The 26,726-nt window shown below is 37.5% G+C and overlaps 1 protein-coding gene across 5 annotated transcripts in view; it reads left to right on the top strand.

Annotated features, from left to right (window-relative positions):
• Nucleotides 1-18,683, top strand: part of MICU3 (mitochondrial calcium uptake family member 3) — a 51,795-nt gene extending 33,112 nt beyond the window's left edge. For 2 of the 5 annotated variants that reach the window (XM_054292131.1, XM_054292158.1), the window contains 6 exons: nt 3,185-3,285; nt 3,599-3,770; nt 7,789-7,897; nt 8,864-9,021; nt 11,971-12,045; nt 17,312-17,396. In XM_054292131.1, the coding sequence (XP_054148106.1) occupies nt 3,185-3,285; nt 3,599-3,770; nt 7,789-7,897; nt 8,864-9,021; nt 11,971-12,039 (609 nt within the window). In that variant the 3' untranslated portion in view covers nt 12,040-12,045; nt 17,312-17,396. Of the gene's footprint in view, nt 1-3,184; nt 3,286-3,598; nt 3,771-7,788; nt 7,898-8,863; nt 9,022-11,970; nt 12,047-17,311 lie in introns of those variants that run through there. The other 3 variants (XM_054292123.1, XM_054292150.1, XM_054292142.1) reach the window with 2 other exon arrangements.
• The last annotated feature ends 8,043 nt before the right edge of the window (nt 18,684-26,726 follow it).

A 26,726-nucleotide genomic window follows, 5' to 3' on the forward strand; every position in this document is an offset into this window, starting at 1 on the left:
GCATAAAGCAAGGTGACACTGGGGTCTGTGTTGTTCCATAGGCTTTTGAGAAGGCTATATGTAAGTTGAAAAGGAGAGTAAATAAGGTTTGTTGCTATGGGAATCAAAAGGTCTCTTTGGAGAGTAAAGTTATTTATTACAACTAGTTTTCTCTAGGACAGTGTATAATGCTGGTTTTGTACTTGATAATTTGGCAATTCCACTGTCCTGTTGGAGTATTGCAGTTATCACTAAATTCAGTTTTGGAGTTTATTCTTAAATTCCTAAGTGAAATTGGAAACCATTAGGTTAGTTATCACTGTTGGAAAAATCAAGAGTTTTCAGTAAAAAAAGAAATTATTAAATCAAATCATAATATACATACTTAATTATTGGAATATGTTGGTAAAAGTGGAATCAATGCTTACAAGCATTACCTACTTTTAGTCAACCCTTGTTAATCAAGAAATTGAAACTCATTTTGCAGAATACAAAATAAACAGATTTTACGCACTTCAGGCTAGAGAGTAGAAAGAAAAAGATATTGCCATTATGCAGCAAGTCAATCAAGTGATTGAAACACTTGTCTTCAGTTTCTCTCTCTACCTGCATTTGTATTCCAGTTAATGTAAAGGTAAAGAGAAATGAGAAGGATTTTATTCTCATTTAAATGACTTATTTAAAAACATATTTGATCAAAATTGAGGCTCCTATTTGTATACTTGGAAACGGGTGAGGCAATTTAATTTGCACTGATCTAAAATAAAATTAATTTTATCATGAAAAACAAATAATAGCTTTAAATTATTAAAACTTCTGGTTGTATCCTTTACCATATAAAAGAGAATTTATTTAATGCTATCAGTGCAGAAGGAGCATGGGAATAGTGTTCAGTTGCCTGCAGTTCTTCAGAGAAGCACACTGGGTTGAGTTTCTGCAATGAGGTTTTTGTTTGGGGTTTTTTCATTTAGTGAGGCCAGCCAAGTGGGAATTGTGAAAAGACTTACAGATTGTAGGTTTTTTAAAACGGTGCTTTAGATATGGGTGAATGCAACCTAAGTCTAAGGTTTTGAAATGTTTTTGCAAGATGAAAGGCTGTAATTTAACATTTGATATCTTTTCGGTGTACTTGAGGGAAATTGTTTGAATGTGCTCAGGGATTTAACTGCTTAAAAGACATAAGAAATCAGGGTATCTGCATTTCAGTATATTGTGTCCTGTAGTGGAGGATAACAATATTAAAAGACAAATAGTGATTACTTTTCTGAATTATTTTGCTCACTTGAAGAGCAGAGCTGTCTTAATTGAAGGACATGAAATATCTCTACCTCTATATACACTATGTCATCTTTTTTTTCCCTGGAGAAGAATATGAGAATAAAGAGGAAGCTAGAGTACATGAAATGCTATCTTGAGAATCCTACACTGATTATAGTAAAGAACAGAGAAGTCTCTCTCATTTCTTTAGATTGCATGTTGAAAGGGATTTGTGTTTGTTACTGCCTTGTGTTTTCCCTTGTTGTTGATACATAAATACTCTTAATGAGTATAGCACTTTACGTTTCTTACAAATCAGTTTGTAAATTTGAAAATAATATAGTGTACTTTAGAGAATGTAGATGTGAAATGCTTTTTCATGATACATGGTTTATCATGATGTTGAACTATTGCACATTGTTCAAAATTTTTTCCTGGTTTCTCACTTAGAGTTTCTTTGTTACAAATGTATAGCCACTTCAGTGAAGAAATAGAGTCAGACTCTAAGGACTCTTGAATGTGGCTTGCAGTTTTATACATGTAGATCTTTATAGAGCTATATAAACAGCTTTCTGCACCTATGGTGGATCCCACAGGTTTATAATGTATTGTGATGGTGATAAATTATTACTGTTACATCTCCCAAATATTTGCTAGGTTTCTGTACTGTGCCTTGTTTTGTACTGTAACACTAGAGTCAGCAGACAAACTTCCTAATGGGTGGTAGCTTGCCTAGGAAGAGCAGAGACTGCTCTCCTACTCTGTGCTTTTCGTAAAGTCTTTGAAAGAAAAAGAGCTTGGACAGGAGGTAATCCCTAAGCAGGTGCAGTAAGGAGACTAAACACATTACTTTTTAAATTTCTAATGTTGCCAGAAGCATGTTAACACCAGGAGAACAGTGTCATGTTGGGCTACTGTGGCTTATTTAAGGGCCTTATATTACAGAATTATTCTTCAGCTCTTCAGAGTATCAAGAGCTTCTTTTTCAAAGAAGTATAATCAATGCATATATGCAATAGTTAAGGGCAGTGAATATGTAGTAAAAAAGGTGGAATATTATGCAATCACTATACACAAATGACAGGTACTTCTGTTTGGATTTCTGTTTACAACTTCTGCTATTACAAATGGCCAAAATTAGTTTGCTTTATCTTCTCAATCTGGTTTTCAAAACCTTAGTTATTTATTAAGGAAAAAGTATTAGTACATATTCAGAAATTCCAGTCCTGCACAGAGATCACAACCTGGTACATGAGGAACAGTCCTAAGAGAAGTAATCCAAATACTGCTTCATTACTTCAAAATATTTCCTAATTCTGTTGTTTTAAATGTGTTTGGGCAATAACATTTAAGATGTAGCTATCTACAACTTACAGAAAAGAATCATTTGAAATACACCTAACTGATGTGATTGTGGAACACAATCCCATACTTACTTTTGAAATATGGAATAAGAGTATATGAACTACTGTATTTTAATTTCTTTATTTCTTCTTAATACTTTGCATTTTAATTTCTTAGTTTCGTAGTAGAGGGAAAGTGAGATTGTGTACAAAAGGGAGTTATTACATTTTATGGTTTACCTTAACTGATGAGATTTTTTTTTTCCTCACAAGTTTCTGGCTTTATTTTTCATACCTTTTCCCCCTTCATTGCAGCTTCCATTACATCATTCTGTTAGTTTAACTACTTTCTACTAAATGCAATTAACAGCTACTGCTATTTTGTGTGAAAATTGCATGGCAAAATTAATGTAATGGATTGCAAGATTAAAATCTTTTAGAGATTGTAAACATGAAATACAAATAGAAAAGTCTATTATTCTATTATTTATATACTATTCTATTCTTTTAATAGAAAAGTCTATTATGATGATAGGCGCTCTCAGATTATACTTCTGTATCTGATCCAATCATGGCCTTTAATTTTTTTTATTCTAATATTTAAGCGTGCTGATGATTATACAAGTTCACTGTCAGATACTACACTGCTGGTACACTTTTTTGGCAAGAAAGGAAAAGCAGAACTGAACTTTGAAGATTTTTATAGGTGAGTCTCAACTTCATTAATTCCTTATAAAAATATTTTTATAGTTTTTCTAATTAATGTGTACTATATTACTATACACATAGCTTATGCAGGTATGGTTTTATGTTTTGTGTTCCCTTTGTGTGTGTTATATACACAAAGAGCAAAATAAAACAATAAGTGGCCCAATAATAAAAAGTCCTCTTCCAGTGCTGTTGCAAATTTTAGTTACTTTGGGGTGGAAAGGTTATACCCCAGCCCTGTCCTTACTTAAGGACACAAACGGTAGAAATATAAAGTATGACAATTTCTTCACATTTTGTTTGTGTTTTAGATTTATGGATAACCTGCAAACTGAGGTTCTAGAGATAGAATTCCTTTCCTACTCTAATGGGATGAACACCATCAGTGAGGAAGACTTTGCCCATATTCTCTTGAGGTATACAAATGTAGAAAATACATCAAGTTACCTGGAAAACATGCGTGGCAGTATTCCTGAAGAAAAGGTAATTGCTCAGCAGGACTCAGCATGCAGTCCCAATGTCATTAACATGAAAACATAGCTTTGTTGGACTGAATTACTTAGCACCAGGATTTTATTTTGATCATAAACTGCATGCCTGGTTTTTCAGACTACTTGCTGAATAAAATGTAGAAGAGTAAATAGCATAGAAATATATTCCACAGGATTTAGCTAGTAATATTGCTGAAGTTTAGATAGAACATAACTAATAGAACAGGTTAAATTGCAAAAACCATAAGACAATAAATATAAACATTTTCTAGCAATGAATGATCAAAAAACTCTCTCTTTCTCTCCTTCCTTCCTTCCTTCCCTCCTTCCCTCCCTCCCTCCCTCCCCCCTCACTGGAGTAGCATTTCCTCAAAAATAACATCACATTTTATCTCATTGCTTTTTAGCTTTATTAGTGAATTGCTTGTAATTTTTATTGGTGTGTGGGTTTTTTGAAGACTGAAGAGACAGAAATTATAATAAAAATAGTAAATGTCAGGCAGTAGATATTCCTTAATTTGTTTAACAACAAATGCATTGTCAGAAGTGTATCTGAGAGAAATGTAACACCAACTATGCATCAGTGGTAATCTATAGGATAATGTTAAAAGTAGCCCTTCACACAAGAGATGTTTTGAATATACTTCTTCTGTTTGTGTTTACAGAAGAAGATCAGATTAATTTGTCCTAGAAATCTAACTCTTTCAATAGCTATATCTTTTAATAGCATTGACAGCAGAGCTTGCAAAGAAAAGTAATAAATCAGTTTGAACAGTTTGTTTAGGTTTTGTTTTTATTTGAGGAATGACGTTTTAATTTCAGTCTCCACAGTAAGTAAGATCAGTCAACTGATAGAAGCACACTCCAAAAATTAACAGTTTTCTGTTCAGATATCTGGATTATCTGATTATTCCTGTGGTTGTACAGCAGTTAGGGCCACTGAATGTTAAATATATCTGGGAAAGCAGGGCTGTCTCTTTTGACCAGATTGGGTGTCAGATGACGTGGTAAGATTGGGATCAGAGCTCCTGCTCAGTCACCCTTTCCAAGTTCCTGGTCTAGGCACTGAGGTGCTCAGATCAAACTGCTGTAAAATGTCTGTGCAGCTTTCAATATTCAGAGCCAAGATAGGACTGCTATAACATGGTTCCAGATGGAAATCTAAAAAAAAAAACAAAAAACCACTCGCTTTGGGTCTTGTATAGAAACAATAATGTAAGTATCACGTGGGAAACTGAAAAATAATGACAGTTGTAGTTATAGAGAAATACTTTGAATGTCAAAGGTGAAGTTAAGTAAATATACAGACACTTTCTTTTGAACACAAGTAGTAGTCTTTGAAGTTCATGTCTAAGTCTTCCAAGGTCATAGCACGTATTCCACACTAGTTTCCTCTTCTTGGTCTCTGGTGAGACCAACAGTTAAGGAAAACCTCCATGTAGAAAGCTTTGTCACTCAGTCACATATTTGCTTTTATGCTGTGTTCTGGCATTGTCCTGGCACTGGATGGGTGCCATACATTTGGGTATTTGAGGTATGTCATATGCTACACCTGCATTAAGTGAAACAAGACATCGATGTTTTTCATAACTTTGTATCATTGGCTTGGTAAATGTGCTGTCACTACATCTCTTATGCTGGCCACAGGCTTTTAAGAATAGGACTTTGACTCTTACTGCCATGGATGGGGTGTTCATATATTGATTAAATGTTGTCACATTTTTTTGGCTCTTGTCATAGCATTACAATTTGAAAATTATAAAATTTGCTCTTTATTTCATGACAGTGATATGCTGCAATACTAATACTAACCAGAGGATTCAATTCAGAAGAAAAATTAGTTGAGTGTGTAAAGTAATATGCCTGTACTCTCACAATGGCAATGTTAACCTTTCATGGTGCTGTACAAAGAAGCCTCTAAAGCAGCATGATGATCTTTTGTCATATTTTAATCATGTTAAAATGTTCAGCTGGCACACTGCCCGCTCACAGGATGTCTTCCTCCTTTTACTAACTAGATGCCAAGCAGTGATTCATGTAAGCTGGCATCATGAATTACTACGGATATCAGCTCCTGAAGAAAGTCTGTGCATCTTTAGCAGCATTGGTACATTAATCTGAGTTTTCTTTGCTGTAGTAAAATAAAATCTGCCCATCTAAATTAAAAAGTTAACTTCCTTTTTTTTTGTCATGGCTTAATCTCAGCCATTGACCAAGCCCCATGCAGCCATTTGCTTACTCCCCCACCAGCAGGATCAGGGAGGGAATTGGAAGGGTAAAAGCCAGAAAACTGAGGGATGAGAAAGGGCAGTTTATTAGGAAAAGCAAAAGTCATGCAAACAAACAAGATTTTTGCAGTAGCTTGACCTCTTACGCTTATTTTTTGCATTCAGAATTTTTACAGACAAATTGTGCACATTAAGGATCTGTGAACCTAAAAGTGTCAACTCAAGACTGGGGTGGATGTTCTCTATGATTGCTGTTTTGCCATAGTACCTGAGGCTCCTGGCTGAGAAATGAAGTTTCACTGATTGAGGAATTTCACAAATGCATGGCAGAGTTATCCCGGTCCCATAGAGCTTTCAGTCTAAACACAATGCAAGAAATAGAACTTGGGCACATAAACTAATAGTGTCAAATGCAGTGAAACAAAACGACAGTATTGATAATATTAAATTCAGTTTTTAAGATAAAAATTTAAATAAGGTGGTAGTTCTACTTGTGTATATGAGGGTTTCCTCTAATTGTGAAAGATCTGCTTGTTGGAAAAAGCAACTCATGATGGAGATGGGCCAAGCTCTCCAAAGAGTTTATAAATCTTAGCTAGTGATTAGGTAGGATCACTTAAGCAGGGGTTTACATCTCAGGTGTGTGGAGACCTTTTAAATTCTTCTATTATAACAATATTATGCTGCTCTCCACATTTTCTAGGGTCCTTTTTGTTTCATATGGGTTAGCATCCAACCTCTGCCACCTTCTGGCACAAACCTACACTTGCATGTTTCCTGTGTTCCACCATACTATAAGGACTGTGTATATGTTTGAGCAGAGACATAGATCAATGCTTTAGTTTGAACATAAAGGCTCACAGGTCTTACTATTGCCTTCAATTATATTTTCAGAGACAAGTACTTAAATAGGATAAAAGAATAAAAGCAAATGGAAAAATAGCCAGGAATTATAGGAGTCCAAGGTTTGATACACAATGCCATTCCATGTTCAGAATGGCTGAGACTGGGGGGAATTTGATATAGGCAATGGTCCTGGCTTAGTTCAAAGTCTCATTTCCAGATCTCTTTCAGAATTGATTTTGAGATAGCTTATCAGATGTTTGGATCGCTAACTAAGATGAGAAAAGAGCAGAACCAATATTACAAGGAATGAAAATAAACTCTTTTAACAAGAACACTTTCAGTGAAGCTTTCACAGAAGATGGTCTGAAGTCTGGTCAAAATGTAATTGATTTTTTAAAAGCTGGACAAACCCTGCAGTACTTGCAAACCCTCATCTGAAGAGACTTGGGTGTCTAAATCTGGATATATGAAAATTTCACCCTCAAGTACAGGCTTAAGATAGACCATAATGTATATTTATGAATCTATTCAATGTATTTATATGAGCACATACACTCACATGTATATAACAGTGGCTTTCAGAAGTAAACATACTCCAATGTTCATCTAAACCTAGAATTTTTATTCTCAGTATTGACTATCGTATTGTAATAATCCTGGAATTCTTAAAAATTGCCCTCAGCAATGGAACGGTATTTTTGACTACTCTGGTGAGAATTGCTGTCTTGTTGCAGTCACAGAGAGGAAAGACACTTTGCATTCCTCAAGAAACTCCAGTTCTCTACTTGATTGACTTTTAGTAAAAATCCCTTTTCTTTTTATTGGGTCTGGTATCTCTTGTTACATGAAGTTGACATATACAATTGCAAGGTTTATTTATTCAGTTGTTATTACTACTGATAATTCTTACAGTGCATATTGTTCTCCTGTTTTTAGGGTATCACATTTGAAGAATTTAGATCATTTTTTCAATTCTTGAACAATCTAGAAGACTTCACAATTGCAATGCAAATGTATAATTTTGCAAGTCGTTCCATAGGTCAAGGTAAATATCTGTATTTTTATAAAAATCCATTGATACCCATATAGAACATTGACAAAAATGCAATTTTTTTTATTGATTTCCTAGTTTGTAGTTTTAATGTTTCCAGTAAATGGCTAAAAATGGTAGGACTGCAGCTGTGAGAGGAAAAGGCTTGGTCATGTCATAAGAGATATCATGTGAAGTTATATAAGTGGTGGGCAAGCTGAATGCAGAATGGCTGTCCATCAAATCCTACAATACAAGAGTTAAGAGGCACTTGATGACACCAGTGAGACATCAGATTAAAGTAAACAAAAGCATTTCTTTACACAGTGAGCGTCTGAAACTTGGCCTTCTGCAAAGGCTGTACAAGAAAACAGTGTCAGGAGGTCCAAGGAGAGATCAGACAGATTTTTAACAAATCAGTAAGTGGGTACTTAAAGAACCAGGCATGTATGTACCTACTACAATCCATAATGAAACAGCTGTGATGCCTGGGGAACACAAGGTGAGCAATATGGAAAGTGGTCAGACTTGTGTGCTCTCCTCAAGCAGCCTCTTCATGGGTTTGACCCCATAACACCAGTGTGCTCCTACCTCATGGCCTTACCAAGGGGTTCTGTCATTTTCTCTGTGCTCTATGTCTTGGGTTCTGTTTTGTGTCAAATAAGTAAATGGCATAAATGTAACATAGGTTTAAGTATAATATTATTTTCTAATTTTGTTATTGCACATAGTACAGTATATGGACTGTTATCTTTTTTGTAAAATAATTGGCACCAATTAAGCCGTGTCATTTTATATCAGTTAAGAACTACTTGATTTAGAACTGTGAAATTCAGTCCTGATTTTCACTCTTTCATATTTTTGAGTATTTAAATGTGAAAACTCAAGTTAAAAGTTTAGTTATATTTCATAATATGCTGTTCACAAAATACCTTTAAATTCACCTTTTTAAACTTTTTTCTTGGTGTTCTCCTTATGCAGATGAATTCAAGCGTGCTGTGTATGTAGCCACAGGTGTGAAGCTCTCACCACATTTGGTGAACACAGTGTTCAAGATTTTTGATGTCGACAGAGATGACCAGTTGAGTTATAAAGAATTTATTGGCATTATGAAGGACAGACTCAATCGAGGGTTTAGGGTAAGGATTCTAATTTTTATAGAATTAGAATAACTATATTTTTATAGAATATAGAATAACTATAAGTTTTATAGTTATCTCAGTGGACTCTGCTACTTACCACTACTTTAGCATCTGTAGCACCTGTAGATTTCAAACCAGCCGTGCATATGTTTAAAGACATACATTTATGACATATATTTTAAGACATACATGTATACATTTATAGAAATACTGAAGCAATCTGTAAGATAAAATCCTTCTTAAATTTTTCTTTGGTTTTTTTTATTAGAAAGCAATATTTAGAGGACATGATGTACCTTTATAATGTGCAAACCAAATAGGAGATGAGAAATCCCCTGTATACTGTTATTTCTTCTGTATTGTGTGATTGACAGATTAGCATTAAGAATTTTAACAGTGGCAGCAATTATGTCTGTATTCCATGCAGAGAAAAGAGAATTCGTCTCTCTCAAGCTCAGGAAGTTTAGTTAAAGGTCAGCTCTTCTAAAACATTATATAAAATACCAAGTGCTCATAATGGCAGTTGGAAAGAGTTGGAGCAGAAGGTAGTTTTAATTTTCAAATAAAAATTAGTGAAGTGGTGCTGAACAATGCTGTGTTCTTGTTCAGAGCTCATTTTAGTAATTAAACCCTGAATCTAATATTCAATTATAATAAGCTAGAGGGCAGGAAATTACTTACAGTCATTTTTTGTCTTTTCATGACAGGTGTTAACATTTTAAACTAAATGTAAAGTGGTGTTCTAACTAACAACCTTATTACTTTATTGCTTAGACATAAATTTTAAACTGTATTATGATTCCTAAAGTCACATTTCAATATGTTATTTCTGTAATTTTAGTTAATTTTAGTTAGCTTCCTAAATGTAATTTTAGAACTTTCTATGTTGTTGAGTCTAATAGTTTACTTGTTATTTCTGTAATATTATGATCAAACAAAAAATGTGGATAACAACCCCTGTATTTGTAACAAACTTATTTCCTTGTTGGTCCTCAATTCTTTTTATTATGGTGTGGTAATGATGATTGCTTCACAATTGTTTCAAGCTGTTCAGCTGTATGTTTTAATTGTTTACTAATTGTAAATGTGCAGTGTATGTTAATTTAACCAGCAAACAGTCTGCTTACTAAGTAATTCTTGTATTTATTACATGTTCCTATTTCACAAAATGCATGACAGAAATCACATATAAGTTTAAGACTCTGTATCATCTGGCACTACTCAGTCTTATGTATGTATCATGCTTTTCCCTGAAGCACTGTAAAATATTCCAGTGGACTGTAAAAGAACTACAAAGAATAGCCAGTATTCAGAAGAATAACGCAGTCTTTCATTAATTATAATTCTAATTTAAGTTAAATGTTAGACACCTGCTGGACTGGGAGACAACTGTGATTTGGTCCTGTAATTCTGTTAAATACATTCTTTTCACTAATCAGTAATATTCCAAGACAATTACAATAGTAAACTGAAGAATTACAATTTCCAGTAAGTTTTCATAAGTGTCACACAAACCAATTTTTTCTAAGAGTGGATAGTAGTAAAAATTCTGCAAAAATTTGCCTTCATAAAAAAAATTCTTCAAAAATTTTGCCTTAATAAACACCCCCCCCCCCCATTGAAGTCTAGGTTTAGAATAAAAAGTAGAAAATGCCAAAGAACCTTTTTCCCAGAATAAATTGGTGGAAAGTGTCATTAATTGCTTCCTATTGTTTGTATGGTAAAAGTTGCAGAGTATTTAATGTGTCCAAAACAAGTAAAACTTTACCCTCTTGCTCCTACAATGTGGAGGGCTCAAATGTCGTCTTGTGCTAAATCAAAACTAACAAATTACTAACATTTTCTTTATCAATAACTGTGGCTTGAATCCATATGAAAATTTGGTCAGTTTCATTATACAGATAAAAATTGTAACAGCTTCAGCTTATTCAGTATTTTGTAGCAACATAGAAATTTTGGCCATGAGAAATCTGAACCTCTTTATGAAGTATAAATGCCTGATTTTAATTTTAAGTATTCTACAATTAATGTCTGCCAATTAATGTAGTGTCTTGAGTATCTCACTAAAAAAATCCCAAAATTACAGTTTCAGTTGTGATCCTAAAATAACTGTTTCAGGCCTGTGATTTGAAGTACAATTTTACAATTAACATCTTATACTTAGAAATTCTAACTTTTTAAAAGTTGTTTCACTAATTAGATTTGCCCAGAATCTTGAGGCCATTACAGGATTTGGTACTGGGACCATGTATTTTAGAAAAGGGCATTTTGTGGTTCTATAGTCAGACTAAAGTGAACCTATTTGAGAGCAAAGAGTCACACAAGTCCAATGAAAATGCAGTTCTGAAACATCAGTCAATATGTAGCTGATTTGTCTTATTTAAAAGCTTAAAAACTTCAGGAGGGTCAGGTGCTACCTCTTATAGGAACACAATAAATGTTCATTATAATACAAACTTCAGATACTATTTTGGAAAAGTAAATGTCTTAAAGACTTTACCAAATGAAATTTCCCTTTTTCTGCAATTTTGTAGCACAACCTGAAACCTTGTTTTTGTTTTAGCAGTTTGATGCAAACTCATATGTTAAGCTGCCATCAAGTGGCCAGTCAGAGTGTTGCCATAAACTTACTAAATGTTCAAACATGAAAAGCTTTTTATTTGCTTACTGTTTAGTTAAAATAATTATTTCCCTTTCTTTTTCATATTTAAAAATACATAGGAAGATTTCCTTTCCTTTAAAAATTCCATTTTTAAACAGGAAGTATTTAAAATCAATGACTAAATGATAAACATTTTGCATAACACATACTGTATTGTACCTCCTAGCTATTTGTCAATTAAAGCCATTTTTTTGTATTTTCATGATACCGTTGTCTTATGCTTACCCCTGGCTGCCTTCACGTGTTGTCTGCATCTGCACACTTCTCCATCTTCTGCTCCACAGGGCTACAAACCTATACAGAGGTACACTACTTTCAAATCCTGCGTGAGGAAGGAGCTCTATAGCAGATAAATCACGGTATGTGTTGGCCACCAGTCTGAGTGTGCTGGCATGCCTGCAGGAATGGCTGAATGTTGAACTGTCACTGCTTTTGTTTCCTGTTCCAAAACTCAGGAATAGGTTATATGGCTGCAAGCTATGTAGTAGCTCAAGGCATCGTGTTGTGTTTTGACTGAAGCAATAGAATTTTATCCTGGAGTTGGTAATGAGTGACTCACACTGTCACTGTTCTGTGAGCCAGCTGTGGTTTTGTATTGTGTTTGAAAGTAGAAAAGTATTTTTTCTTAGTTTCTGTTGCTGTTTTCTGTCTGTGCCATTATCTCTTTTTAAATAATTTCTCAGGTACCTATAGCTAATAAGTATTTACCGAGGAAGATTGTAGAGGCAGATTTTTCTGACTTTCAGTGACTTGATTATCCTTTGATTTATACTGCTACATTCTTGAAAGCAATCATGTATTTTTGCCTCAATTAATGCTGTACCAGCAATTTTGAAAAATCAGCTTTGTGTCCACACATAATCACCATGGCCCTTTTCACATATCCACTACATGAAAGTCCATCTGTACAGTTCAATTGTATACTGCAGATTTCAGTGTGGAAACTGGGGTGTGCATATGCTGTAGCTGTGTTGTGAAACTGTTTGTCACAACAAACAGGGGACACAGACACTGCACTAGTAGACATTTTTCCTCTTCCATAAAGGGTTTGTTCCTTTGCAGTTTAAGGGGTTTTCCTTTCCATGTAAAGACTTTGCAGGAGTTGCTCTGAAGGCTGTTGGCCCCCAGATGTTTTTTTACAGGGGGGAGGAGCAAAGAGTTGTACACCATGACAAGCCCATGGCCAATGTCTGCTCTGAGTGACCCTGTGAGGAGTCCAGCACATCTCCTGCTCCCGAGCCAGGAGGGTTTGACTTCATTCCCCTGCTGGCTTTAATTCTGAGGCACAATATTAAGCTGAGGCTTTTTGTTCAATACTATCCCCCCAATACTGAAGCATTGTACGACTATGTGAGGGACAGAGGAAGAAATTTGATGTTACCAGAGCGTCTGGTTTCTCCATATTACTAATGGGAAGTGTAAATTACTAATAAAGTAGTTTAATGTTTTTAAATTTAATGTTTCAGTAATCCAAGTCACTAGTCACATGAGAGGAAGTAATGGCTTCAGTTTAATCTTTTGTAACTTTATATCTTTGAAACTTTTGACTTTCAAAGATTCCTTTCTTCTTTTCTCATGTATTTTTAAAAATAGTTATTAGAAGTACTTTGTCTTTTTGTGAAAACCCATATTGTAGTTTCATATTAAGTATTATTTAAACTGTAAACTTTTCAATATGTGGAACAGCTCTTACAGGAAATTGGCAAAATGCTACATAGTCATGATGCTTCCCTAATAATTTCAGTGAAGGGTTTGTGACCAAGTGGAAGAAAATGCAGTGACACAAAGGAATCCACTGTGTAATCAACAAACCTAATAAAATTATTTTGGTGACAGGAAGAGAGACTGGTAAAAGCATCAAGTATACATACATCAACAACTTGTCAGATTTAAATTCAGGCACTAAATTAATTAATTCATATGCTGAGATGATGTAAACTGAGAAAAAAGGTTTAGAAAGGGAGATGTTGTTCATTCTCTATAAAGTCATTCTCAAAAAAAATTTGAATTATAGCACATCTACACTACCCATTTGGAGAGAGAAGAAATCAGGTTAGTTTTCACAGCATGGACTTGGCTACAGTCAACCTCACTGAGTTAATGCAGAAGCCTCTAGTTATTTACCCTGCTCCTCTTCCCACCTGGAGCTCCTGGATGTAACAAAAATTCTTATTGTATCCAAGCTTGTTTGAGTGGTGGGTCTGTATCAAATACCTGTTGCCTGTGCACTGAAGAATACAATGTAAGCCTTGTGTACATAAAATTCTCTCTTCCCCGCTGACCCATTAGTTTGCCCCTGCTCTTCACTTGAGCAACTGCTGCTTATCACGAGTCAGAATCCCAGAACTGTTAAGGTCAGAAAAGACCCCTGAGATCAAGCCCAGGCTGGTTACAGTGATGTAACCAGCTGTTGGCTGGTGCAAAACATCGTATAACTCATAATATTTCTTCAGATTTGTTGTAAACTTCTGCTAATGGAAATGGAACCTTTAGCCAAGGCACGTGAAGTGATTTGGCAAAGTACTGTGGAGTAGAATAGAGATAGTTCTGTCTTTGCCATACATTATGGAGTGAAAGTGGATTTTATATAATTCTAAAAATCATTATTTTCCATTTAGTTTATAATTTGAAAAGATAATAAAAATTGAATCATTGGAGATTTGAAATGGAAAAAATTCAATAGGTAATTAAATTTCAGTCTGATGTCCAAAGAAGCACATAAATGTACATAAAATACAAAAATCAGCTGCAACTACATCTCACAGTTAGATGCGATACAACTACTATTAATTTTACTTTTTTTCCAAATATAAATGTACAGTTCATTGTGCTTTGAAACACTGTGCTTTTCTGTGGTAAATGTAGAACTCTGGTGAAGGAGATTAAGATACTTGGCAGACTTGCCATAGATTATACCCCACTGTGAATCTGCACTCTGACAAGCAATAAACAGCTCATTGTGCTGTACATCACATATCTCTGAAATGCACTAATGCCATTACTCCAAAGAATGTTGTACCCTAATCATAAATAATGCAGATTTCTCCTTGGGGAGCAGCTGTACAAGCTGTGTGTGGTCCCTGCAGGGCACACAGCCTGACTGGGCATTGCAGGTACTGCTTTGCATACACTGCAGGGAGAGCTGAAAAAACACCTTTGTGGAGAACTGCCTGGCAGAAATATCTAGGAAATTTCTAACAAAGCCCTTCAAAGTTAATTTCCAAAAAGGAATGCTAGAGACCAACTTATGAAGGGATTCAAGTCCATCTAAAGTACTGTTTGCTAAATGTGCTCAGTAACTGTAATAGATACTTAGGCCATAACTGTGATTTTATTGACCACTGAAGTAATAAAAGTAATTACGACATCGCAAATGTAAATCTAGAAGTTAATTTCTAGGTACTAGTAATTTTCTGAGAATCTTAAGATTTTTTTTAAATTGAAATAATTGATTTCTGGGTGTTCTGAATATTGTGAGTTTTCAAAATTTCTGATTACAAGCTTTTAGGAGGTAATGGTTAATAGCTGAAAATAGTACCTTGAGACTGAGCAAGGAAGGAAATTTATTTTGAAAAATACATCAAAAAACTGAAGCATGGATTCAGAACCTCATTTCTAGCAATTTCAACTATAAATTGCTTTCTTCTGTAAACACTTAATCCTGTCAAGTGAAATTAAATTTTTCATGTAGCTAATCTTTAAAGTTTTTTGTTTCTATAGTTTCCTAGTACACAGCAACTTAATACATCTAGTGTAAAAAACAGCTTTAAAAAAATGAAAGAGGCTGTTGCTTAGTGTTTGAAGAGACTTTTGCTTACCTCTTCTCTAAAGCAGAGGGGTGAGAAGTGTGCGATTAGGCACATCTTCCTGACTCATCTTACAAAAGTAATTGGAAATTGCAGAACTTGGGATTTTGATCCTAAACTTGACAAGAAGCTTAAAAATGTACCTGGATACAGGGGGAGGAGAATGTTCCAGTGAAACATGAAAGCATTGCAGAACATGTGGACAAGCTGTTCCCTCTGGGGATTTGGTACACTGAGAGTACATACAACAACAGTGCATACATTAGAAGTAAGTAGATGAATAGTCAGTGTATTTCAGCATTTCTTTTAATGACTTTCATGAACATTTCTCCGAACTTGTTTCATAAAATAAAAAATAAATGCATATCTTAAAGCACAGCTTAATAAACTGAATATGCTTTTGTTAAATAATGCACTGCAATATGCAAGTTATGCATTTTTTCATTAGGCTGACTATAAATATCAGCTAAATTATGCATTCATGTAAGTATGGTTTCCAATATTTCATTTAACATCATCATATACTACTGTGCATTAAATTGTGTGCTGAATATCTACAACTTCTTTATAAACTTCTGTGCTTTTTAACTAAACAAGATGAGGGATAGGAATAAACAGATGTAGGCTTCAGTGTCCAGTGGTGGATTTTCATGTACTGCAGTGTGGCAATTTTTAACTAAACAAGATGAGGGATAAGAATAAACAGATGTAGGCTTCAGTGTCCGGTGGTGGATTTTCATGTACTGCGGTGTGGCAATTTCTTTAACATCTTCACTCAGTTCAATCAAAACAGGGTATTGGACAGTCTCACCATGTGTCCTGGTTTTAGCTCAGAGTGAGTTAATTTTCTTCCTAGTGTCTGCTACAGTGCTGTGTTTCAAATACAGGATGAGAATACTCTTGATGACACACTGATGTCCTGGTTGCTGTGAGCAGTGCTTTCACAGAGTCAAGGACTTCTCAGCTCCTCTCCCCACCCCAGCTGTGAGGAGGCTGGGTGTGCACAAGGAGTTGGGAGGGGACACAGCCAGGACAACTGACCCCAATTGGCCCAGGGGATACTCCACACCATGTGGCATATGCTCAGCATATAAACTAGGAGGAAGGTGGTTTGTTTCCCCAGTTGCTCTAATTCTTAGTATCTCTCCATCTATTTTTTACACTTACTATGAAAATAGACTTGTGGAGTTAGGAGCAGTGGAAGAAATCATGAGATCCAGTGATAAATACAGAGAGCATAGAGCACAGAGCAGTGAATCTCCCAGGCCAGCCCTTGGCCAGTTTTCCTTTCCATTCAGTGGATAACTATTCATGTTGCAGAACTAAAATCTAGGATTAAGTTAATCTAATATACAGAAGCTTTCATGTCATCTGCCCATACGGTATTTGGCTTTTAGTCCCTCAGTTTAATGAACATCAATAATTTTCTGTGATTTTTGTTTGGGGTCATAGGTGAACTTTTTAGTACAGTGTCAATACAAAGAAGCAAGGACAAAACTAGAGAGGGAGCTGGGCATACCTGAATAAAGAGGAAATATTTTCTTGCATCTTTTAATATAAATAGGTTGAATTGGTTGAATGGTTCATTCAACTGTTGGTTGAATGCTAATTGTGTGCTGTGAGGTGAGGATGCCTTTTGAATACTTAACCTATGTACGGATTTATAACTCTCATTTTACAGACATAAGTCTGATCTCCCACTATTTTAATATTAAAAAAACTATCTAGTATGTATCAGTCTGAATAAAACTTAAGGTAGAATTAGTGAATGTAGTGGATGGTATCTTTTTTCCAATTGTATGTTTTTCACTTTTCACAGGAGACTCCAAAGTATGGTTGGAAGGAATATTACTCTTGTGTGATGACTGTAACCAGTGAGCATCTCAGAGATCTGTGGAGGCAATTTCGGAGACGAGATATGCTGAGATAAAGGAAGAAAGCAGGATTATCTGCACTGGCTAAAATTATTTATTCCCATAAATTCTTAACGAAGAACAAACTAACCCAGGTGAATGGCGAATCTTCCAGCTGCAGTAGAAAACACAGAACTTCTTTTCCACTTAGTGTAGTGATCATCAACTCTTAAAACTGCTTTTCAGTATGGATTTCATTTAATTGATGAATTAACTATGCCATGTGGGTGGGCAAAGCCTTCTTTTGTAAGAACACCTTTTGAATATTATTTTTTATTATTTTGAGATAAATTTTTGATTTAAAAGGAAACAAAAATAAGTCTTACACCTGGGCAGGAAGATGTTTGGCAGTGAAGAAAAACCGCCTGCATCAGCTTAGACTGTGAATTCACTTTCAGATGAGCACTATTAAAAGTTTGTGCTAAACTGAAAATGAGACTACATTAAGTAGCATAATGATTACACATGAGTTGAATGGACAAATTAAAGTCTTAGAGGCTGTTATTTTACAAGGAGTAAGCTGTTATGGTTATAATGTGAATGATAGGTATTTACCTAGGAAAAGTACTGTATGAACTGCAATGTTCAATTCTCCAAGTCTTATGTTTATGAATTTATCCTTTAAAAAATAGTACAGATTTTAAGATGTCTTACAAGCAGTGTGTCAAAGACAAGTCAAAATGTTCAAATTCATGTAGCACACACTTTGTAATATTTATTATAAATTTTATTGCCATACACAGGTATGTTTCAGGTAGAGTACAAATTCATGTGCTTATTGTGAATAGTGCACTTTTAATGAAGTGGCACTGAATAGGAGTTATAGTTGTCTAATTTGCTACTCTGGAATGCTGTATCTGAAAACTAGATAAATAGCTTGTGTTTGTGTCAAAGCAAAAACAAAACAAAACATGAATGCATGCACAGTACAGAACAACACTAAGTAGTATTATTTGAATATTACTTGTTTGCTATTCAGCAGCATATTTCCTTACTCCCTATTAACATTATTGTTAGGTAGTAGGAATTAAATCCACACAAACAAGAACAAATATTTTTTACACCCTTCTTGAAGAGATTTACTGGATATTGAATAAATCTGTATCTGTTTAGGAAAAGACTGTGCCATGAAATAATTCCAGCTGAGTACGCACACACTTGAACTAATGTCAACAAATTGTCATCAGAAGCAGAAATATTTGGTAATCAGACAATCAAAACAGAACTAAAAGAATGCTTTTAGATATCTTACTACTCCAAATCATGAAATAAAACTTTTTACATGCACATGTTGCTCAATTATCATCTTAAATGTCATGTGAATAGATGTATGGTGTCTGTGTAACAGTGCATCTAAGTTTTGAAATGCTTAATTTATAGTAACATATATTTCTGGTAGACAAACCAAAACAAAATGAGAAGGAAGCTTTTTTTAAGAAATTCCACACTGAGAGTTGTAAAAAAAAAATAAATTGCTAAGTGTGGCTTTTATCTGAAAAAAAACAAACGCAAAACCCAGGCCAGTTCAGAAAACTATCAAAGGATGATACTTCAGTTAATATTTCATGATAAATAAATTCAAAATTTCCACCTTGGTGTCCTTAAACTATTGACAGCAAGAAATAAATCAAATAAATTGAGATAAAGGTTCTTGAATTGACACAGCAGAACAGAGGTAAGCTGCAGTCCCTGAGTGGTCACTTGGGGAATCAGCTGTATTCAGTGTATTGTCTCGGTACGCAGAACTGTCTCACTGCTTCTTGTCAGCACATGCAAAACCCAGTTTGCTACTTCAGTGGCAAAGGACAAAGAAGAGAGAAGAAAACATTGGGAGTCACTGAAGGGGTTCCCATCCTTCCTTTTCATTCATGGCTGTCACTCACAGTGACCTCCCCTTGGAGGAAGCAGCTGTACCATCATCATTTTGCTGCTCCACTGCCCTAGGCAATAGTGCACTTTGCTTTTACGGCTGGCTTGAAGCAAGTTTTGCATTTTTCTATAAATTTCTTATCTATAGTTACTTAATATTAAATAGAATGTGAAAGTGTCAGATTAGTTTTTAAGACTATTTTTCTTCATGTTTAATAAAATTATTTAATATAAATATGAATATATACATATAATATTCTTGTTTATTTCAAAATAAATGCACTTAAAACTAATTTTCTTTGCCGTGTATATAATTCAAATTCTTTTGTCACAATCTTTTTTTTAATTTGGTAACATGAATGTGTAAGCACTTTGAATTAGAGCATCTTGCCATGACAAAAAAATAGACTTGTTTTCTTCTTTTAGTCATCTCTTTAGATAGCTTCGCTTTTCAGCCACAGAATTCTGCATAGAAGACCTGAAAATGCAAGGACAGGTGAAAGCAAGGCACAGTAATGGCATATGCCATCTGCTCTAGAGGCACCCCTCGGATAAGCAACAGTCGATGGGCTCAGTAAAACCTTATTAAAAATCAGCAAAAATCCTGGCAGCACAGGAGATGCATATGCTGCAACTAAATTGTGTGAAAAGTTGCATAAATTAAGGCTTTGTTTAAAAGCAGCTCTTGTTGACCTCTGTAAGATGAGAAAACTGTAATAATGCAAGTGAATATTCAGAGGGTGCTTAGTAACTGCCCACAGATGCCCAGACCAGCTCACATAAAATGAGAACCAGCAACCTCAGCTTTGGGTAGCCTTATGGTGCTAACCAACTTCTGCCTGAGCTGTGGTGAGCCCCTGGCTCCTGGCAGAATGTCCTACAGTGTTCAGATCCCAGTGGCAGTTTCCCTCCTTGCACATTTTAGCAATAAGTGGGTACAGACTCCTTCCACTGTAGATTGTCACTTTATATGACACAGAACATTATCAGCCTGAAGGGGAAAAAACCCAAAGTATTGAACAGTAACTTTCAGCACTTTGTTAGTCACACTGCCTGCTTTCTGTAGTTATTTGATCTCTTCTTTTCCACCTAAATATTAGGATACAAATGCATTGAAGTAAAGGGGGGAAAAATGATACAGAAATTTTTCACTTTGATGCGACATTGTGTGATATGATGATAATTACCTAATGATGTGTCTTGCCCTCTTGTCCCACTGAGGATATAAGACAGTGTCTAGGAAAAGAACTTGAGACTCATTCTTGCAGAAAGAAAAGAATCAGACCAAAAAATCACTATTCAAAAATGGATCTGGAACTAATTTGTAGCAATATCAAGTTTGAATTCCCCTTAAAAACAAGCCAAAACTTACATGAATATTTGTAATATGTGTGAGGTTAGAATGCACAGTATTTTTCCCTATATCTGAGAATCCATGAAAGCATTTGGAACCCTGAAGCTGTCAGCAGATACTGCCCTTCGATATATTGCATTTATTTTCTTGCACACACAATTTAATACAAGGATGTGCTTTAATCTTGAATGGGTAATGTTAATTTTCACCACTAGTTTGACTTAAAAATTCCTCCCACAGATGAACATTACAATTAGCTAGTAGTATTCTATGAAAATACTAGTACCCACTTGAAATTTTTTTATTAAAATACATAATTTTGTACATACAAATACTCATAGAAAAAAGCAATGTATTACCTGTGGGGTTTTTTAACTCTAACCCTGATTCAGAAGCTATAACTGAGATTCAAAAGAGTATGACCCTGTAAGAATAAACTTTCAGGTATTCTAATCTCTGCAATAAAATACTTAGTCTGAAGCTATTACCTAGGCTTTACAAAAAAATGTCCTTGCACTTGGAAACTGTGTGACAAAACCCACTGCAAGGAGCAAACACTGGAATCCAGAAGTCTCTGCTGTTTCAAGCACATTCTGTAAGAGGCTGCTGAACCATTTACCTTCTCTGTGCTGTGGCCCTTGCAGCATTTTTTGTATCATCTCATGAAGACAGTGGACAAACTACCACAACTGGCTTGCAGGCTGGCAGGTAAAACATTTCCATGGGAAGTGGAAAGAAAATGTGGCTGTTGCTGCATTTTGTGCAGACGTACTCTGAGGATCCCAGCAACAAAAAGCACAAACATAGGCGGGTATTTCATCCCTGGATCACAGCCAGACCTAGATATATGACCAAGGCATGGAGTGGCTCAAATCTGTCAAGACATTTCAGGGCATAAGCTGCAAAAGTAAGTTTTAAACCACCCTGTTGGGAAGAAGTTGGGGGGGAAGAAAAAGGAGGTTATCAGATTGGTAATTTTAAATTTAGATGTCTGCTTTTGGTGTCAACCATTAAATATAACTTCTACTCCATAGGGCAGAAAGCACTGGAATGGGGCACACAGCGTGGGATAAGGTGTCTCACATATTTCTTGAAGGGTTTTTTACTGCAGGGGTTTTGATTTTGCATAACCAGAGACCTGCTTTAGGCCACTGTATAGATCTCCATTGCATGGGCACTAGCGCTGATTTGAACTGATTCAGCTTTTTCCCATGTTTCCTACCTTAGGAGACAAAAGGAAAAGCAGGAAGGAAAGGAAAATTCCCAGATGAATGCATCAGGGGAAAAAATAAAACAACGCAATGAAAAAATTACCACTGAAAGTGACAGAAGAGTGGGTGGATAATAAGCCCAAATAGGACTTGAAAAAACTTCCCTGAAGGCAGACTCTGACAAATACAGTATTGTATCAATACAGAGGTAGAAATCAAGAAATCTAAAGAAGGAATTGGAAAGGAGCTAAACGTGCCTCTCCTGTGGAGAACAAGGAAAATTGCCACAAAAAATTAGGAAAAAAACAATAATACAACAACAGTTAGGTTTGGCTATCAAAACAGTTGCAAATAATTATGTACTAAGCTGGGTTGAGAGGGCAAGCAAGGAGTTGAACACATCTGGGCCAGCCCTTCAATGAAAGTACATTTGACAGATAGCCTGAGACTAGGGAGGCTCCTTAACTGCTGGTTTTCATGTAGCCAGGAGCTATCAACTGTACACAGATGGTCCCAAACTCCAGCTGGGATACAAGATGCATTTTCCTGGTAATATCTTACGCCAGAAATGTTGTGGAGATTTCCTGTGTGTGGTAAGTGTGGTCCCACACCCAAACATTCTGGGGAGATGCAAGCAGCACAGTCACTGTCAGGAAGGCCAGGAGCATCCCTGCAGGGCTGCTGGTTCACTCAGTGAGTGCTGTGTGCCTGTCAGTCTGTCTGTATTCCTGCTTCTAGCTGCTGCTCTGTGTATTGCACTTGTGTAGGAGTAAATATGTGTTTTCCTGTCCTACTCTTCCTCCTCCTCCACTGAATACATGGGACCTGGCGGGGGAGGAAGTATTCCATCGTATCAGATTGCTTACAGAGAGGAGCAGAGCCCTCTCTTGACTTGCAAAGGAGTTGTTTTTAATTAGGACTGCATGCTAAGCATGTCAAGATGCCTTCCTCAGAAAGAGGCAGAGTTTTCACTCCCCATTCTGTACCTGAACCCAGCTGGAATTTACCTGTCAGAGCAAATGGAAGGAGAGAGTGCCTGCTTCACTAGTGTCATCTGATCAAGGACCTTATCAAGTGGAATGACAAAGAGAGGAAGCCAAACCTAGAGATGTACAATGTACCAGACAACACTCACAGAGACAACAACAGGGACAGCCCTGGTCAGCCAGAGTGCTTGGCCAGGGTATGTGGGGAGGGAGGATGCTTGTTTCAGAATGCACTGAGCACCAAGCTGGACTGCTGGTAATTTGGGACTGTGCAGCAGGTAAGAAGGTCTAGGATCTGGGCAGGGCTATCAGAAAACCAGGGAGGCCATGCCTTGGGGATCTGCAACAATGCATGTGCTTGTGAGGGCAGAGAGGAGGGAGGAGTGTGTGTTTCACCAGTGACCCTCAGTCTTGTCAGCCTCAGGGGAGAAGGGGAAAGGCTGTTGGTGCTTGTGTGAGCCTTTAACAGAGGTGCAGGCTGTTGGTGCTTGTGTGAGCCTGGGCAGAGGTGCAGGCTGTTGGTGCTTGTGAGAGCCTGGGCAGAGGTGCAGGCTGTTGGTACTTGTGTGAGCCCTTAACAGAGGTGCAGGCTGTTGGTGCTTGTGTGAGCCCTTAACAGAGGTGCAGGCTCTTGGTACTTGTGTGAGCCTGGGCAGAGGTGCTGTTGAAGCTGCTGCTGGCTGAGCAGGAGAGCAGCTGCCACTTTCACCATCCTGGGACACAGACACCAGGTCCCCACGCTGGGGGCCAGCAGGGAGGAGGATGCCCAGCCCCAGAGCTATGGGTGGTGACCCCTTCCTTTAACATCCCTTTGCACAACTGGGCACAGAGAATAGTCAGAAGCAGCAATGTTAGAAATACCCAAATGTATGCCAGGAGAGACACATTTTAAAAACTCTACCAGCAATCATTTGCATATACCTTGCCTGAGGGGAAAGCCTGAGCAGCACCACTTATGACAAGAACATTTTATTTCAATTTGCCAAACACTCAAGCTGCCTCCTCAAACCCCAGCTTCCTTCAGCCCAGCTCCTGACAAGAAAATTACCTTTATTTCATCTCTTTTTCTTTCGAACATGTCATAAAAGCAGCAATAAGCTGTGTCCCAAGTAACCTCTCTCACTGTAGAGACAAAGCCCAAGTACACTGATTTGGGCAACCTCTCCATTAATGCCCAATGGCTTGGACTATCCCAAGACTTACTTCTGCCATTACACAATTGAATATGCTTGCTCTTGAGTTTTTCTGCTGTTACCTAAAATTTCTGCAGGTCATACCACAGAGGGAGGGAGAGGAGGAAAAGCACATCAGAAAAGATGCCTTGTGACCCAGCTGGAGAGTGATGAGAGCCATGAAAGGAATAGAAAGTAACTATGGATATGAAAAGGAGCTAGAGAGCCCATGTCCATGGGGAAAAGACAGAAGGACAGAAGAGAGGGATTCTTTACAGCTCTCTGACCAAAGGATGCGCCAAGGTAATTCAGAGTATTAGTCAGGGCAAGATTTTTTTGTTCCATCTAAATTAAAGTGAAATTTGCCTGTTTATTTCACTAATTTTGAACCAGATAACCATGATTTTGGAGCTATGGCAAAGCATACACTATAGCAATTATTCATGTAATCACTAGCATATGAAATAAGAGAATTCTGATTACTGTGAAAGTGAGCAGTGAGCAGAGGGTGGTAGTGGCCATGGAAAAGGTAGAATGCTGAACTACACAAGCCCATTTCCATGAGGCGATAATGAAAAGCTTCTGAACAGAATTTGTATGATATAATTTAAGGCCTTTGTAATACATCATCTTTTTATTCCCACTCTCCTGGCAAACTGCCACCTCTCTATATGCATAATATTCTATAATAACTATGACTCCAAAGAATGAATGACTATGTTATAAAGTTTTCTCTAGTGTTTACTGTGTTTCCCTGGCATGTGTTGTTAATAAGCCCCGTGTCACATACAGCATTTTAATATGGTTTACAGGAGAAATCTTTTCATAGCCCCTAAGGCAATGCAAAACCTACTTCATCCTTACATACACAGCATCTAGCTGCAAACTTCTCAAGGTACAGACATGTCTCCCTGGAAACACAGGACACAACACATGCATTATCCTTGGTACCTGAGAGAGGTCACTGTCACGTATTTCCAAATAAGTGCAAAAAGCCATCAAATGAATTTAATTGCCTTCATTTCTTTTAACTTTTGCCAGCAGAGCATGGGGCTTGCCTTCAGGCAGTGGTAATCTTACTCCTTCTGCTTTTAAAATCTATGTTGAATAATCACAGATGTTTTCCTTAAAACATAGTAAAGTAAAATCCTTTAAATGTTCTATTAAAATGCTGGCTTCAGCAATGACTCGGACGATTAATTAAGGTGAAATAAAAAGCTTTTATTGTCTGCATCATGTTGGTTTCAGTCTCTTTATTCTTGTTTTGAGAACTATAAAATCTAGCTTTTCAGCACCATTCCCTGTCTCTTCACCTTTAAATGTGTAATACATAATTTGCCATTATGCGGAATCTTTTCTTAAATTATTCGGGTTCAATCTTTTGGTAGCATATTTTGTTCATTCCTCTACTGTAAGAGCCATACATTGAGGAGACGGTTTTGCTGAGCCCTTCAGAATGATATACAAGCCTTTTTCCTGAATAGGCAAGAATGATTTACTGCCATGGGATATATATATTATCCCTCTCAATACATTATCATGTGTTGGTCATTCACTCAGTTCATTGTGGCTAACTGAAATCACTCAGTTTGATCTAACTGTAAGAGGGGTGCATGATTTTGCATCACATAAAAACACTGCAGCCCTATGGCAAACTTCTTTTTTTGTGTCTCTTCAACAAACATACTATAGCTACTCCATTTTCTACTCTGGAACCTGCCAGCAACACGTACCATTGGTTCTGTCTTATTTTCTCCAATTTTTTTCCTCTTTCCCAGCCTTTTTCTCAATCAATGGCAGTTGTATACCTTCCAAATAGTGATTACTTATCTTCACGTGTAGTCTCCTGCATGAGATAATAGACAAGGTATTTTTCAAAGTCCAAACCCATTTTAATCAACCAGCTACTTCCCACCTACTGCACCGCTGATGACCTGAGAGATTCTAGCAAATTGCAGAAACACTACAGGCCGTGCTCGACGTTACTGATTTTGCAATGATAATTCAGCCACGATTGAGGTGCACACAACGTAACGCAGGCAGGGTTTGCTGTTATAGTTCACAAGCGTTTCATTACGGTGAGTGCAATGGGAAGCCTTTCGGGGAAGGGTGAGTCAGCACAACCTTCCGCCACCTTCCCCTGCACGAACAGCTGCCAAAAGCCACAAGCCAGCCATGCCTGCCCACAGCGGCCGCCCACCGCCTCCTGCCCGCCAAGGCACGGCAGCCCGCACTCCCGTTCGCTGCACTCCCAAGCGTTATTTGCGAACGCGGCAGCGCTTTTGTAACCGAGCGTTCTGAAGCGCTTGTAGGGCTCTGTTAAGCGTCGCCATCCCGCGCTCAGAGGCGGATGATGAGGGAGCAGCGTCGAGCGCAGGCCGCCGCCCGCCTCAGCGCCCAAACACGTGGCGGCCGGAGCCGCGCCCTGCGCCGGGCGGGGCCGCTGCGCCACCGCCCCGAACCTGCCGGCCGTGACCGTGTCCGTGCCCCTGTCCGCGTCCGTGTCCCTGGCCCGGGACAGACACCCGGATCCCGCAGGGCCGCCACGGGCTCCCGTGCGGCTCTGCCCCCGCTGCCCGGCCCGGCCCTGCCCAGCCCGGGGGAGCGGCGGGCGGGCGGGCGGTGGGAGGAGCGGCCGCGCCGGGAGGCGGGGCCGGGGCGGGCTCCGGCGGGGAGCGCGGCCGGGGCCCGGGCCCCCGGAGCGAGCGAGCGGCGGGATGCGGTGCGGG

This window comes from Melozone crissalis, unplaced genomic scaffold (genome assembly GCF_028551555.1).
Source record: "Melozone crissalis strain CALT ecotype California unplaced genomic scaffold, PUWL_Pcris_2 ptg000006l_1, whole genome shotgun sequence".
Lineage (NCBI taxonomy): Eukaryota > Metazoa > Chordata > Aves > Passeriformes > Passerellidae > Melozone > Melozone crissalis.